Source organism: Leopardus geoffroyi, chromosome D2 (assembly GCF_018350155.1).
Source record: "Leopardus geoffroyi isolate Oge1 chromosome D2, O.geoffroyi_Oge1_pat1.0, whole genome shotgun sequence".
In the NCBI taxonomy this organism is placed as follows: Eukaryota; Metazoa; Chordata; class Mammalia; order Carnivora; family Felidae; genus Leopardus; species Leopardus geoffroyi.
The window spans coordinates 50,055,475-50,072,052 of record NC_059334.1 but is presented as its reverse complement, the minus strand read 5'-3'; the positions used below and the strand labels follow the sequence as shown (position 1 = coordinate 50,072,052).

Below are 16,578 nucleotides of genomic sequence, written 5' to 3'. Positions count from 1 at the left end.
GAGCCTCCTGGGTGGTGCAGGCTCGGCTCCTTACCCAGTTGTGTAGCTGGTAGCTGTGTCGGCCAGCTGGTGGTCTGTTTCCTGAGATGAATGCCTTGGCCCTGGAGGTCTGGGCTCTCCAAAGCTTGCTGTCAGGCACTCGCACTACAACCCTGCAGAGCACACAGCTTCCTTCAGCCGCTGGCCCCACTTGCCTGCCATGAGGCCATCTGGTGTCAGGGTACTTGGAGCTTATCCCTGTGGACACCCCCCCCCCCACTCCGGGGGGCTGCCCTTGGACTCCAAGATGATTTCTGGCCTTTCTAACTTGCCCTGGGACCCCCTTCCTCATGAAGGAAGGAATCTTGCCAAAGGAAAGGACAAGGCAGTGAAAAGTGAGAAATACTAGTAAGCTTTGAAAGGTAGGTTGTTAGCAGATTACACGGGGAATGCTGAGAGCCACCGCGGGCTGCGCCATCTGCGATTCTATCCCTGCTGGAGCAGAGGAGGAAGGACAGGGGCTTTTGGTAAAAACTATGGAACAAAATGGGGACACACATACTTAAGTGCTAAATAAAGACATGTGGTAACTGATAACAAGCTCTTCCTACTGATGTTGGCGGGGGCGTGCCCGAGGGCAGAACCAAGCTGGAGGGCCTTTCTCTGAGGATCTCTGTGGAGACTGTAGCACCTGCTAAGAAATTCCGCTCACCTCACCGAGTTGCCCCGAGTTGCCTCGTTAGTTGCCTCGTCAGGATGGCCGCACGAGGAGCTCCACAGACCCACTTCCCAGGGAAACAAGCAAAGCAGGTAAACACTATTTTTTAAAAACTACACCATTTAAAGTTTCTGGAAACTGTCCTAAGGGCATTCAGTCAGTGAAGAAACATTTATTCAAGAAAAGCTACTAAAACTCAGTAAGGCCAGCGAGAGTCTGGGATTTGAATCGCATCCTATTCCCTCCCTCCTCCCCTCTCCCCAGCTCAGTTTGAGGGAAGCTCTACTCTGGGAGGATGTAGCCAAGAAGACAAGGCTCCCTCTCCCCTCAGTCCCCGACCAAGTGTGTAAACTAATAAGCAGTATCTATCTTTGCCCCCAGCTCCTGACAGAGAGCTCCTAAAACCCTTGTGATTTCCTAAGTGATAAGAGCACTTTGAGCATTTTTTTTTTTCCTAATATTTGATCTTTGATCCCGGTTCCTGACACAGAGCTCCTAAATCCCTTAGAGTTTCCCGGATGATAGGAGTGTCTTTTATCCTAATGAGGCAACTCTTGGTGGGCTCTTGGATAGCTCTGGGATGGGAGCTGGTCACCAGAAAGACCAAGCCATGATTAGAAATTTGAAATTTTCAACCCCACTGCCCATCCTCCAGAGGGACTGAAGATTGAGTTAATGATAGATCATGCCTCCATGTATGGAATGAAGCCTCCATAAAATTCCCAAAGTATGGGATTCGAAGATCTGGGTTCGTGAACACACCTATATGCCAGGAGGGTGACACACCCCAACTCCACGAGGACAGGAGCTCCTGCTCTCGGGACTTTTCCAGACCTCATGTATCCCTCCATCTGACTGCTTATTCATATCCTTTATCATACCCTTTATAATAAACTGGCAAAAATAAATCAGTATTCTCCTGAGTTCTGTGAGCCACTCCAGCAAGTTATCAACCCCTAGGAGGGGGTTATAGGAACCCCAATTTATAGCCATGTAGTCGTAAGTACAGATGATAATCTGGAACTTGCCATTGGCATCTGAAGTGGAGCTGTCCTTTGGGAGAACCTAGCTAGCTCAGTCAGAAGAGCATGCAACTCTTGATCTCAGGATTGTGAGTTAAAGCCCCATACTGGGTGTAGAGGTTACTTAAATCAACAGATTAACTTGAAGTGGGGCAGTCTTGCAAGGGTGAACCCTTAGACTGTGGGATCTAACACTAACTCCAGGTAGTGTCAGAACTGAATTGAATTGTAGGACAACTGGCTAGTGTTGCAGAACTGTATCATGGGTGGGAAACACACACATCTAGTGTCAGGAGTGTTGTGAGTGTTACAGTGGTATGAGAATAAAAGAGAAACACAGGAGTGTTTTTCTTTGTTTTCAAGATTTTACTTTTAAGTGATCTCCACACCTAACGTGTGGCTCAAACTCATAATTCTGAGATCAAGAGTCTCATGCTCTACCAACTGAGCCATCAAGGTGCCCCAGGAGTGTTTTTCTTATACAAAGGGTTACTGTATTTCACCAGGAGAAGCAAGCTACCAGCACTTCTCATCTCCAACTCCAAGTTGAAGGGGCTAAGTTACTGGTGAGTGTAGCCAAGAGGTCAAGGGTTCCTGTTCTCAACCTACAGAATGGAGGTTCTAGCCCAGGGGAAGCAGGCCAAGAATTCTGAGGTCCTGATCACTCCTGCCCCATCATTTCTAGGGCAGAGAGAGGTTCCACACCAGAAAAGCAAGCTGAGAAGACCAGGGGCTACCAAACCCACTCAGCTCCCTAAATAGTGGATCACAGATATTGCCTGGGGGGAAGGCAGCCAGTTAGAAAAGAGAGCTCTGAAGCTATCCCCAAAGGAATTGATTTTATTTGAAATTGAGCGTAGAGAAGTTCAAATTTAAGGACACCCTTAAAAACAATAGTTCCTCTTAATTAAGAGCAACACACTAAACCATAGGCCAGCTAATTCACTAGAGATAACCAGGAGAAAAGAGAGCTAAGAATAGCCCACCTACTCAAAAAGTGGCCTCTGAAACTACCCTTGCCTGAATTTAATTGGATCAGACCAATGAACAATTTATGCCCCAGGGCACGGTAGAAAATAATACAGCAATTAGCCAGTAATTAGTGGAACCTAACATATTGATGTAATACAAAATGAGGCAGACAGCTTAACAGAGAGATCAAGGAAAGACACACTCAAAAAGAGCCCTGCTGGGGCGCCTGGGTGGCTCAGTCGGTTGAGCTTGAGCGTCTGACTTCAGCTCAGGTCATGATCTCACGGTCTGTGAGTTCGAGCCCCGCGTCGGGCTCTGTGCTGATGGCTCAGAGCCTGGAGCCTGCTTCTGATTCTGTGTCTCCCTCTCTCTCTCTGCCCCTCCCCCGCTCATGCTCTGTCTCTCTCTGTCAAAAATAAACATAAAAAAAAAAAAAAAAGAGCCCTGCTAACAGCATTATCACCCCAGGGTGAGTGGCACATGCTCAAGACTGCATGCTCTGAAGAGTGTCATCAGAGGCTCCACATTGCAGGGGAAACAGACTTCACATTTAGCAGATGAGGGAAGCTGCAAAACAAATAAGCAAGCAAACAAGAACCAAAGCAAGCCAGAACAAGTGGTGGGGAATCTATATTCACATTGCTTTTCTCCTAAGATCAGGAAAAAGACAAGGGTATCTGCTCTTGCCACTTCTATTCAAAATTGTACCGGAGGATGGGACACCTGGGTGGCTCAATCGGGTATAGGCGTCTGACTTCGGCTCAGGTCATGACCTCACGGTTCATGATTTCGAGCCCCACATCGGCTCTGTGCTGACAGCTTAGAGTCTGGAGCCTGCTTCAGATTCTGTGTCTCCCTCTCTCTCTGCCCCTCCCCCGCTTGCACTCTTTCTCTCTCTCAAAAATAAACATTCAAAATAAAATGTACTGGAGGTGATAGCCAGGGCAATTAAGCAAGAAAAAGAAATAAAAAGCATCGAGATTGTAAAGAAAAGAAGTAAAAACTGTCTCTATTCACAGATGACATGATCTTGTTTATAGGAAATCCTGAAGAATCCACTAAAAAAAACAAAAACCTATTAGAACTAATAAATGAGTTCTGCAAGGTTATGGGATAAAATATGAATATACAAAAGCCCATTGTATTTCTACACACTTGCAATGAACCATCCAAAAATTAACTTACTAAAATGCTCACAATAGCATCCAAAAGAATGAAAGAATAGACAAATAACCCAGTTTATAAGTGAGCAAAGGATCTCAAGATACATTTTTCCAACAAAAATACACAAATGGCCAATAAGCACATGAAAAGAAACGTGACACATTAGTCATCAGAGAAATGCAAATCAATACCACAAAGATACCACTTTACACCCACTGGGATGTCTAGAATCAAAAAAATTAGCCAACAATAAGTATTGATGGAGACATAAAGAAGTTGGAACACTACATACTGTGAGAATGTAAAATGTCTGAGTTCTTCAAACGATTAAATAGAGTTACCATATGACGCAAAAATTACACTTACAGGTATATGCCCAAAAGAAATGAAAACATATTTCTACACTAAAACTTGCATATAAATGTTTATAGCACTATTATTCCTAATTGCCAAAAGGTGGAAACAACTCAAATGTCCATCAGTGGATGAATGGAAAACAAAATATGATATACTCACACAATGGAATATCGTTTGGCTATAAAAAAGAATGAAGGGGGCACCTGGGTGGCACAGTCGGTTGGGCGTCTGACTTCAGCCAGGTCACGATCTCGCCGTCCGTGAGTTTGAGCCCCGCGTCGGGCTCTGGGCTGATGGCTCAGAGCCTGGAGCCTGTTTCCGATTCTGTGTCTCCCTCTCTCTCTGCCCCTCCCCCGTTCATGCTCTGTCTCTCTCTGTCCCAAAAATAAATAAACGTTGAAAAAAAAAAAAATTAAAAAAAAAAAAAAAGAAAAAAGAAAAAAAAAATTTTTAAAAGAATGAAGTGGGGTGCCTGGGTGGCTCAGTCGGTTAAGCGTCTGACTTCAGCTCAGGTCACGATCTCACTGTTTGTGAGTTTGAGCCCCATGTCGGGCTCTGTGCCGACATCTCAGAACCTGGATCCTGCTTCGCGTTCTGTGTCTCCCTCTCTCTCTGCCCCTCCTAGCTTGTGCTCTGTGTGTCTCTCTCTCTCAAAAATAAATAAACATTAAAAAAAAAAAAAAAAAGGCAATGAAGTGCTAGATGCCTGGGTGGCTCAGTCAGTTAAGCATCCAACTCTTGATCTTGGCTCAGGTTATGATTCTAGGGTTGTGGGATGGAGACTCGCATAGGGCTCTGCGCTAAGCATGGGGCCTGCTTAAGATTCTCTCTCTTTCTCCCTCTGCACCTCTCTCCCACTCATACTCCCTCTCAAAATTAAAAAGAATTAAAAATGTAAAAATAATTTAAAAAGTAATGAAGTCTTGACATATGCTACAACACAAAAGTACCTTGAAAACATGGTTACCTGTAAAAAGCCTGTCATAAAAGGCCACACAATACATGATTCCATTTATATGAAAGTCCAGAATAGGGAAATAGAAAGACACAGAAAATAGATTAGTGGTTGTTTAGAGCTAAGAGGACAAGGGGTTAGGAAGATGAGAGCTAAAGGCTGTGAGCTGGGTTTTGCTTTGGGGTGGGGTGGGGGATGGGCATGGGTAATGTTACCTCTTTTTTTTTTCTTTTTTAAATTGAAGTATAGCTGACATAGTGTGGGGTTTCTTTTGGGTGTAATGAAAATCTAAAATGCAGTTGTGGTAATGGTTGCACCTATCCGTGGATATACTGAAAACCTTCAGTTGTACACTTTAAATGGGTAAATTGTATAGTATGTGAATTATATCTCAATAAAGCTGTTTTAAAAGAGAAAAAATACCTCTATATACACATAGAACTAAAATACATGACAGCAGGAGTGCCTGGGGGGCTCAGTTGCTTGAGCATCATACTCCTGATTTTGGCTCAGGTCATGATCTCAGGGTCATGGAATCAAGCCCTGCCTTGGGCTCTGTGCTGAGAATGGCACCTGCTTGAGATTCTCTCTCTCTCTCTCTCTCTCTCTCTGCCCCTCTCCCCTGATCATGCGCTCACTCTCTTCCTCTCTCTAAACTAAAAATAATAGTAAAATAAAATCCATGAGAGCAACAATGCAGCAATAATGCAGCAATTGATGAGGAGTTAACAGAGTTCAAATGTTCTAAAGTTCTAGCAGTATTAGAATATTAAAGAAAGTGATCATTTGTATTAGACTGTGCCTTGATTTCCAGTTCCCCAGAGGCTGATTCTGAAACAAGGATTTGGTATAAGCCATGTGGGAGTTGATCTCAAAAAGAGGATGGAGGGGCGCCTGGGTGGCGCAGTCGGTTAAGCGTCCGACTTCAGCCAGGTCACGATCTCGCGGTCCGTGAGTTCGAGCCCCGCGTCGGGCTCTGGGCTGATGGCTCAGAGCCTGGAGCCTGTTTCCGATTCTGTGTCTCCCTCTCTCTCTGCCCCTCCCCCGTTCATGCTCTGTCTCTCTCTGTCCCCAAAAAAAAAAAAAAAAAAAAAAAAAAAGAGGATGGAGAAGCTGGGCAGGGGCAGGATGGACCAAAAGATGGTGTGTTGTAAATTACCACTGCAGGGGCACCTGGGTGGCTCAGTCGGTTAAGCATCCAACTTCAGCTCAGGTCATGATCTCACAGTTCATGGGTTCGAGTCCCATGTTGGGCTCTGTACTGACAGCCCAGAGCCTGGAACCTGCTTCAGATTCTGTGTCTCCTTCTTTCTCTGCCCCTTCCCTGTCTGCACACTCTCCCTCAAAAAGTAAATATATTTTTTTAATTTTTTAATAAATAAAGATTTAAAAAAATTTAAGAGAAAAATATGTATATATTTAGATATACATTTCAATAAACAGTACTGGGCCAACTGGATTCCCACATGGAAAAGACTCCTATCTGACACCATAGAATCAGTTCCAAATGGAGTGCTGATCTACATGTGAGGGTAAAAAATATATACACAAAGCTTTAAAAGAAAAACAAAGGAGAATACCTTCATGACCTTAAAGTTGGCAAACATTTCTTAATGGCAAGTAAAAAGCACTGACCATAAAAAGAAAATTGATAAACTGGAAATTTTCAATTTAATAATTTCTGTTCATAAAAAAAAATCATTAAAGAAAGTGAGAAGGCAACATACTGCATCAAGAAAGTAAAGAATTGCTACAAATTAAAGGGAAAGATCATCTAACAGAAGAAGACACAGAAGACCCATAGTTCTTAGGATGCCTGGATGGCTCATCTGACTCTTGATTTCAGCTCAGGTCATGATCTCACAGTCATGAGATCAAGCCCCACATCGGTCTCCACACTGGGTGTGGAGCCTACTTGAGATTCTCTCTCTCTCTCTCTCTCTCTCTCTCTCTGCCTCTCTCTATATATATTTATTAAAAAAAAGAAGACCCATTGTTCCTGAGAGTTGATGCAAATGACTAAGAAGCATATGAGAAGCAGCCCCATTTAATTAGTTATCAGGGAAACGCAGATTAAAAGCTCACCTACCAAAAAGGTTAACATAAAAACATTGGAAAACGCCAAGCCTCCAGGGGTGCAAGGGAACAGTGGTTGTTCCATTTCACACTGTGTCTCCCTCTCTCTCTGCTCCTCCCTCGCTTGTGCATGCATCCTCTCTCTCTCAAAAATAAATAAACATTGGGGCGCCTGGGTGGCGCAGTCGGTTAAGCGTCCGACTTCAGCCAGGTCACGATCTCGCGGTCCCTGAGTTTGAGCCCCGCGTCAGGCTCTGGGCTGATGGCTCAGAGCCTGGAGCCTGTTTCCGATTCTGTGTCTCCCTCTCTCTCTGCCCCTCCCCCGTTCATGCTCTGTCTCTCTCTGTCCCAAAAATAAATAAACGTTGAAAAAGAAAAAAAAAAATAATAAATAAATAAATAAATAAACATTAAAAAAAAAAAGAACCTTTAAAAAAAATAATAAACAGAGACACCTGGGTGGCTCAATCGGTTAAGTGTCCAGCTCTTGATTTCAGCTCAGGTCATGATCTCATGGTTTGTGGGATCGAGCCTCACATTGGGTTCCATACTGACAGTGCAGAGCCTGCTTGGGATTCTCTCTCTCCCTCTCTCTGCCCCTCCTCTGCTTATTCTCTCTCTCAAGATAAATAAATAAAACTCAAAAAAATAATAAATTGAATAATATACAATAACAAGGCAATACCATAAAATAATGAGAATAAAAAGGCCTTGACTATATGAGAAAAGCTCACAAATGCCTAAAATAAGACAGCCTGTTTGATTCCATTTATATGAAGTTCAAAGGCCAGAAAAACAAATCTAGGGGTTAGAAGTTCAAAGAGTTATTACTTGGGCCAAGTGGAAGGAGGCCTGTGGGGTCTCTGGGTCCTGGTAATGTTGGTTCTCGAGCTGCATGCTGGATACCCAGGTTTGCTCACTTTGCAAAGATTCCTCAAGTTAGACACTTAGGGGGGCACCTGGGTGGCTCAGTCGGTTAAGCATCCGACTTCAACTCAGGTCACGATCTCGCGGTCCGTGGGTTCAAGCCCCGCGTCGGGCTCTGGGCTGATGGCTCAGAGCCTGGAGCCTGCTTCGGATTCTGTGTCTCCCTCTCTCTCTGACCCTCCCCCATTCATGCTCTGTCTCTCTCTGTCTCAAAAATAAATAAACATTAAAAAAAATTTTTTTTTAAAAAGTTAGACACTTAGCATATTTTTCCATGTGTATATTATACTTCAATAAAAAATTTTGTAAAGTTAATTAAAAATTTTTTAATGTTTATTTATTTTTGAGAGAGAGAGAGAGAGAGAGAGTGAGAGCAGGGGAGGGGCAGAGAGAGAGGGAGACACAGAATCCAAAGCAGGCTCCAGGCTCTGAGCTGTCAGCACAAAGCCTGACACGGGGCTCAAACCCACGACCCATGAGATCACAACCTGAGCCGAAGTCGGATGCTTAACCAACTGAGGCACCCAGGTGCCCCAAGTCATTTTTTTTTAATGTTTATTTATTTTTGAGAGCAGGGAGGGGCAGAGAGAGAGAGAGACAAAGGATTCAAAATGGGCTCTGCGCTGACAGCAGCGAACCCAATGCAGGGCTTGAACTCACAAACCTCGAGACTATGACCTGGGCTGAAATCGGGCACTCAACCAACTGAGCCACCCAGACACCCCCAAAATCATTATTTTTTAAGTCACAAGCTCATTACCAGGACTCTTACTCTAGGGTCTGCCAAAATGGACAGTTAGTCTGTACAGGCTGCTATAACAAAAATACCACAGGCTGGGTGGCTTATAAACAACAGAAATTCCTTTCTCACAGGTTGGTAGGCTGGGAAGTCCAAGGTCAAGGTACTGGAAGATTTGGTGTCTAGTGAGAGCTCGCTTCCTAGTTCACAGACAGCTGTCTTTTTACTGTGTGTCCTCACACAGTGGAAAGGGCGAGGGAGCTCTCTGCAGTCTCTCTTTTCTGCCCATGCAGATGCCACCTCCACCATGGCTTCTGCCTTGTGCCACCACCAGGACCACTGGGCGTGGGTGAAAGGTCACACAGACAGTTGCCCAGCACGACCACTCACTGCAGTGCATCCCAGCAGCCACCACAGCAACATGGGGTCTCTTTTATAAAGGTACAAGTCCCAATCATGAGGGCCCTGTCCTCATGACCTGATCACCTCCCAAAGGCCCCATCTCCAAATACAGTAGGGAATTAGATTTAAGCAGATGAATTTTGAGGGGGATGTGAACATCTATCTATTAACCCCTGGGTGTAAAATAATGATCACAATCCTAACTCTTAAGCCCATTTTACTGATGAGAAAACCAAGGCTCACAGTTACTTCCCCCAGGCTGGGACTCTCTAACCACAAACTCTGGATCAGAGTGGCTACCAGGTCCTGCCAGAAGATGGCTGCTCAGAAAAGGTCCTCACCTGGGGCACCTAGGTGGCTCAGTTGGTTGAACGTCTGACTTCGGCTTAGGTCATGATCTCATGGTTCATGAGTTTCAGTCCCACGTCAGGCTCACTGCTGTCAGCATGGAGCCCACTCGGATCTTCAGTCCCCCTCTCCCTGCCCACCCCTCCCCATTCATGCTAAAATAAGTAAACATTAAAATTAAAAAAAGAAAGAAAGAAAGAAAGAAAAGAAAAAGTCCTCACAAAGAACACTGGCAAGGTACACACACATGAGTGATATGAAGCATGTAGTATATAAAACACTTTATAAAACAGAGAGGGAATCTGATGTGCCAACTATCCAAGAAATGTATTATACAGCTACCTTCCTACAGAAGTCTGTAGACTGGTTTGGTAAAAATTATATGTAAATAGGTAGAATGGTTAGACAAATATAGTGGTTACATAAATATTGACAACGTGAAGAAAAAGTGTAGAATAGTGCTAAAATTGATTCCAAGTGGAGAAATAGCAAAATATGCAAAAATACATGTTTATCTTTGTAGACAGGTGTTTCCATCTATACAGTGGTTAGATAAATATAATGCTTAAATGGACCTTATGCAGACTTCTTTTGTACATTTCTTGATAGGATGTATTCAGTGATTCAAAAAATACATATTCAGATACTTAATGATTAGTGAAGTATAGATGTTAAGGCATCTGGACACAATGAATACAAGTTTTTCCCACCAAAACTCCAGCCAGGTCAAGCCAAGGATGGTCCTGCCCTAGGGTGCCCATGGGAACACTGACCCAAGGGAATAGCACCAGCCAGTGGTGAAAAAGGATCCAAGCATGTGACGGTAAAGTTACTCAAAAGTCATTATACACTAGGGGCGCCTGGGTGGCGCAGTCGGTCAAGCGTCCGACTTCAGCCAGGTCACGATCTCGCGGTCCGTGAGTTCGAGCCCCGCGTCGGGCTCTGGGCTGATGGCCCAGAGCCTGGAGCCTGTTTCCGATTCTGTGTCTCCCTCTCTCTCTGCCCCTCCCCCGTTCATGCTCTGTCTCTCTCTGTCCCAAAAATAAATAAACGTTGAAAAAAAAAAATTAAAAAAAGTCATTATACACTAAGTTTGTACCAGGTCTCATTTCACATTACTTCCACTGGGTAGATTATTCTATTATCCCCAGGTTAGAGGAAAGGAAACTGGGGCTCAACGAGGAACGTCTAGCACAGTAGTAACTCTACAAACCTTTTAAATGTCATGAAAATTGGTGGGCTAGTCCTGATTTTTAAAGTAAACTTTAGGTTTGAACGAATTTGCTGACACCCCAAATCGACTCCCTCTAACCTGGAAGTGTCTCAACAGTGAGAGTGCAGTAGGGAAAAGAATGCTGCTGCAACAGTCCTCTGCTGCCACCTTGTGGCTACTGGGGGTGGGCTCTGCCCTGCTCCCACAAATGAAAATTGCCCTGGGATCCCACACCCTTGCTTGGCCTGACTCAAAGGCCACGCCCCAGAAAGGACCCTGGGTGATGAGCTAACCACTGGCTTCATGCCTAGTAGGGTTGTACCCCGAGGGGCTAATTGCTGGGCCTGGCCTGGAGGGTACTAAAACTGAACATCTGGAGTCACAGAAATTTCCCAGTCGAGCAGGCTCAGGGAAGCTGTGAGAGACACCTGGATATAGCAAAGATACAGAAATAAGGATGCAAACAACTCAGAGACCCAGAGGGATGAGGGATAGCTAGAGGGAGGGAAAGAGAGTCCCAGTCAGACCCAGAAAGTGACACCAAGGAACTCAGAGCCACAGATACACAGAATGGCCAGGCAAGAGGATCCTGTGCCGGGAAAAACCCTTACCCCTGCCCTTCAAGGGGACTTCCAGGCAGTCCTCCAGCAAACCTGAACACCCACTTTCTGAAGGTCCGGGGCACTGTAATTCCTACTTCTTTCGGGGATTCTCTAGCACAAATTAGCTTATCTCAGGGCATTCCCCAGGACAGACGAGGGTGCTGCCTCTGCTGTGGGAGGTCCCACTCTCCAGCTTCCCAAACCTGGCTGCCATGGTGTCTTCAGCCAGCACTCCTCCTGGTGAGTGTTTGCCTCTCCTCTTTCATATACATAATGTCTATTTTCATATATAAAAACATCTATAGCATTTGCCTAGGAGAAAACAAAACTGACTGTGGGTTTTCTCCCAACGGGCTGTCCCACTGAGGCTGATAAACAGCTGTGAATTTGGAGGGCCCAACAATCCGTCTTGGGCTTCTTCAGTGAAGACCCCTGCCGGGCCGATGAATCGAATTCATCTGCCCCATGCAGTCTGCTCAGTTCACGGCTTCATCAGTAGAACCAGCACTGCCTCCATGTAGGCACTCACAGGCTCTGGGAGAATTCGGGGTGAGTTAACAGGAGAGGGACATAGAAGATGGGAAATGAGAACTCCCACGTTCAATCCGTCATTCCCCTCATACATTCCCTACTGCGTGCCACCCCCTGGCCACATTGTTTTCTTCCACAAGCACTTCCACCCCCGCCACTGTCACTGGCCTGAGGCCTAGATTATGGGACCCGACCTGGATTCTAATTCTGGTCTCATCGATTACCATCTGGCTCTCTGTGCCTCCACTTCCCCGACTAGAGAACAGAACACTGATAGGGTCAACCTCATAGTGCTGTTGTGAGGAGTCAATGAGTTAATGCTGCAAAGTGTGGTATTGAACAGTGCTAAGACCAGGGACTTTGGGGTCAGACTGGCCTTGGCAAATTCACTGAATCAGTCCAGATTTCCGTTTCTTGTCTGTAAAATGGGCACAGTGACTCTAAATTCATCCATTGCATCAAATTAAATGTCGTGAGAGACCCTATAGGACCTGAGATGTGAGACTTGGCTATAGTGGCTTTCAAATGTCCTGTCTCCTCAGCTGGGCCTCCTCATCCCTCCACACCACTTAGCCCTACCTCTTCTTCTGCATCCCTCTCCAGAAAGTCTGGCCTGCCCAGCCTACAGCTGCTAGCCTCAGAACATTCCCTTGTCAAGTCCAAGCTGTCCAAACCACAGCTGCTGGGTCTTCCGAATAATCCCTCTATTCCCATTTCAGACACCAGCTGTACCATTCCCATGAAAAACCTGGAAGGCCTTCCTCAAATTACCAGTCGCTTTGCTCCTTCATAGCCTTCTCCTGCCAGTGGTTAACTGTGCTTCATTCTGCTACCTGTGCTCTGCGTCATTCTCTGGTACAACGGAAAAGCCAAACAGGCGGCACCGGGTCAACTTTAACAGACCCAATAGTTACCGAGGCAGGTGAAGTTTCCCGTGCACACGAGGCCTCACTCCGTTCCTCACTTTTCAGAGGAAACTCCAGTCTGAACTGTGCACTCGCTTCTTTTTTTAAGCTTATTTATTTATTTATTTGGGGGTGGGGGGCAGAGAGACACAGAGAAAGAATCTCAAGCAGACTCCAGGCTCAGCACAGAGCCCGACATGGGCTCCGTGAACTGAGCCGAAATCAACAGACCCATGCCTAACCTACTGAGTCACCCAGGTGTCCCTTACTTTTTAAATTATTATCTACTCTAGTATTTTCATTTATGGCTTTACTACATATATAGTCTTGAACTATATAAAAATGGCATTCCTCTACAACTTTTTTCATTCGATACACTGGTTTTTACCTTAATCCATGACTAAATCACTCATTTCACTGCCGAATAAAGTTCTAACCCACAAAATGCTGTAATTATCTTTCTCTGGTCAATGGTTATTTACACGGTTTCTGGGTTTTCTTCTATCAAACCCAGTCCTGGGGCGCCTAGGTGGCTCAGTCCGTTAAGCAATAGACCCTTGATTTCTGCTCAGGTCACGATCTCACAGTTTGTGGGACCAAGCCTCATGTTGGGCTCTGTGCTGACAGTGTGGAGCCTACTTAGGATTCTCTTTCTCTCCCTCTCTCTATCCCTCTCCCCTGCTTACATGCTCTCGCTCTCTTTCTCTCTCAAAATAAACTAATAAATAAACACTAAAAACAAAACAGTCCTAGTGGGAACATTTCTGAGCTACTAAAGCTACTGAAACTTAAGCTTAGGGGTCCCACACCCCAGCTTCCCCCATTTCCTGGGGCCTAGGCCTACAGGCAGAAAACCCTCCACCACCAGCCCCCTTGACCCCCACCCATGTCCACCCACATCCTGACCCCCTCCCCCACACCTCCCATAGCCAGATTGCCACAAAGTTCCAGTATCCCCAATCCTAGCCACTCTGCAGGCTCTGGGATCCACCCTCCTGTCTACAGGTCCCACAGCAGGGACTCTTCCTCAAAGTCAGGGCACGCCCACCCATAACTCCCCACTCCAGGGCCTGAGACCCTTACCACACCCAGCTCCACCCACACTTGGGCCTCCTCCCACACCCCAGCCCCCTCTCCAGTTTCTCAGTGTCCCTAACCCCCCACTCCAGGCCCCTCACCCACACAAGCCCAGGAAATCTTGGCCCAGGTCCCAAGCCCCCACTCCAAGTCTGATCCCCCCAAGCTCTGGCCACTACCCTGCTTTCAGCCCTCCTCTAGTGTGTGCCCCCACACCGTGGTCTCCTCCCCACAACGGGACTCCCCCCTCAACACACGCACACCCTGTCCCCCAACCCCCTTAGCCAGACCTCCCTCCCACACACCGTCCAGGCTCCACATAGACCCCTTCCTCACTGTCCAAGACCCTCTTCACCCACCTGGTCCCTTCCTCCCCACATACACTTCCAGGGTCCCTTCCAAGTCTTCTGGAGCAAACCTCCAGTGTGGTCACCCAGCATCACCAATTCAAAGAATGGTGAAGAGTGGGAAATACACAAGAAAAGGTAACTGGGGCGCCTGGATGGCTCAGTCAGTTAAGCTTCCGACTTCAGCTCAGGTCACGATCACACTGTCTGTGAGTTGGAGTCCAGCGTTGGGCTATGAGCCAACAGCTCAGAGCCTGGAGCCTGCTTTGGAGTCTGTGTCTCCCTCTCTCTCCGCCCCTCCGATGCTCATGCTCTGCCTCTCTCTCAAAAATAAATAAACATTAAAAAAAAAAGTGAAACACCCTGAAATATGGCTGCTCATGCATAAAAAAACACTCAGTAGAGGGGCGCCTGGGTGGCTCAGTCGGTTAAGCGGCCGACTTCGACTCAGGTCATGATCTTGCAGTCCGTGAGTTCAAGCCCCGCATCGGGCTCTGTGCTTACAGCTCAGAGCCTGGAGCCTGTTTCAGATTCTGTGTCTCCCTCTCTCTGACCCTCCCCCGTTCATGCTCCATCTCTCTCTGTCTCAAAAATAAATAAACGTTAAAAAAAAATTTTTTTTAATTAAAAAAAGAAAAACTCAGTAGAGATTTTCCCAAATTTGACAGCACCCAAAACTTTTACAAGATATTAGCAATGATACATTGTGAAGCTAGAAGCAAGTTTTCTAAATTTCAGTAAAAATGTTTTTAGAAGAGTTAATCAGGCTAAGAAGGAAGACTTCATTATCTTCCATTCTCTCCCATAGAAATTATTCTAATTTTATATATTCTAATTTAAAATATTTGAAATCACTATCAGATGAAGTAGTGACAAGCTTATGCAGTTAATGTTACCAGTAAAATTCACATTTTGACAATTTTAAAATTTGTTGCATTAAAAATTTTGTGTCAGCTTTTCTAAATTTGCAATTGCTCTGCTTTGTCATTCCAAATCAATATAAACTTTCAGGGATGCCTGGCTGGTTCTGTTGGTAGAGCATGCCAGGCTTGATCTCAGGGTCGTAGGTTCGAGACCCACCTTAGGTATAAGACCACTTAAAAATAAAATCTTAAGGGGCAGCTGGGTGGCTCAGTCGGTTGAGCATCCGACTTCAGCTCAGGTGGTGATCTCACGGTTTGTGAGTTTGACCCCTGCATCGGCTCTGTGCTGACAGCTCAGAGCCTGGAGCCTGCTTTGGAGTCTGTGTCTCTCTCTCTGCCCCTCCCCAGCTCATGCTTTCTCTCTCTCTCTCTCAAAATAAATAAACATTAAAAAAATTTTTTTAATAAAAAGTAAAATCTTAACGTATATATGAACAAACTTTTGCACAAACATTATGTTAATGGTTTTATGTTCTCTTCCTAGAAAGAACTTCTGGCATTGTGTGAGCTTCAGCTTCCACTTCTGGGATCTGCCTGCGGGGGTCTTCTGGGGCAGGTGTATCTGTTTTCCAAGGGACACACCCAGGGCATCGCTCCTGGGCATCAGGTTTGCACTTCAGTTTTCAGAAGCAATGTTGTTCTTAAGACAGGTGTACCCCTTTAAAAATGGAACGAGACCTGTGTATCCCACTGTACCTAGATCTAGAAGCCTAGAAGGTCTCAGTCACCCTGGATGAAAGGGTAGAACACAGCAAACTCCACCCACCTCTAGCAGCAAAACTGGTTCTCCAAGGGCTGTGTGGTGGAGGGGATGGCTTCAGCACGCACTGTGGAAAATCCCAATGTTGATCATTACAAGTTAATATATTAATATTTTACTAGTTTACTAAGAATCTGAAGGTAATTAATAGCTCTCAAGACTTTACACATCAAACTAACAGGCATTTTACTTTTACATTACAAGCAAAAAGTTAAAACTGCTGCTCAGTTTTTAAAATATGATCTATTTCTCATTGTTTAGTGAACTTTAATTTCTCAATAGTTCTTTTTAGTTTGGTAAACATTGTTTGGAGGTACTTGTTATTCTCTTTTGTAGTCTGATTGGAGTAGAACAAAACACTAAGTGCCTTTGTGTACTGGTGAAACTGCAAAATGTTGCAGGGTTTTTAAATTAGCTAATGCAGTGGAGACAACAAAGACTTTGTCCAGCTTTGACTGCATTTGAATCCAGATTTCAAGCGGTCACAAATTCAACGCTTTCTTCAACTTAACAGACAAGCTTCTAGAAACTGACATTCATAGTCAACATTGCTAACAAACA

The 16,578-nt window shown here is 45.3% G+C and overlaps 1 protein-coding gene across 1 annotated transcript in view; it reads right to left on the bottom strand.

Annotated features, from left to right (window-relative positions):
• Positions 1-2,982, bottom strand: part of LOC123576782 — a 3,972-nt gene extending 990 nt beyond the window's left edge. Inside the window, exon 1 of the mRNA XM_045438136.1 lies at positions 35-2,982. Within this exon, the coding sequence (XP_045294092.1) occupies positions 35-331 (297 nt within the window). The 5' untranslated portion in view covers positions 332-2,982. The remainder of the gene's footprint in view (positions 1-34) is intronic.
• Positions 2,983-16,578: the final 13,596 nt, after the last annotated feature.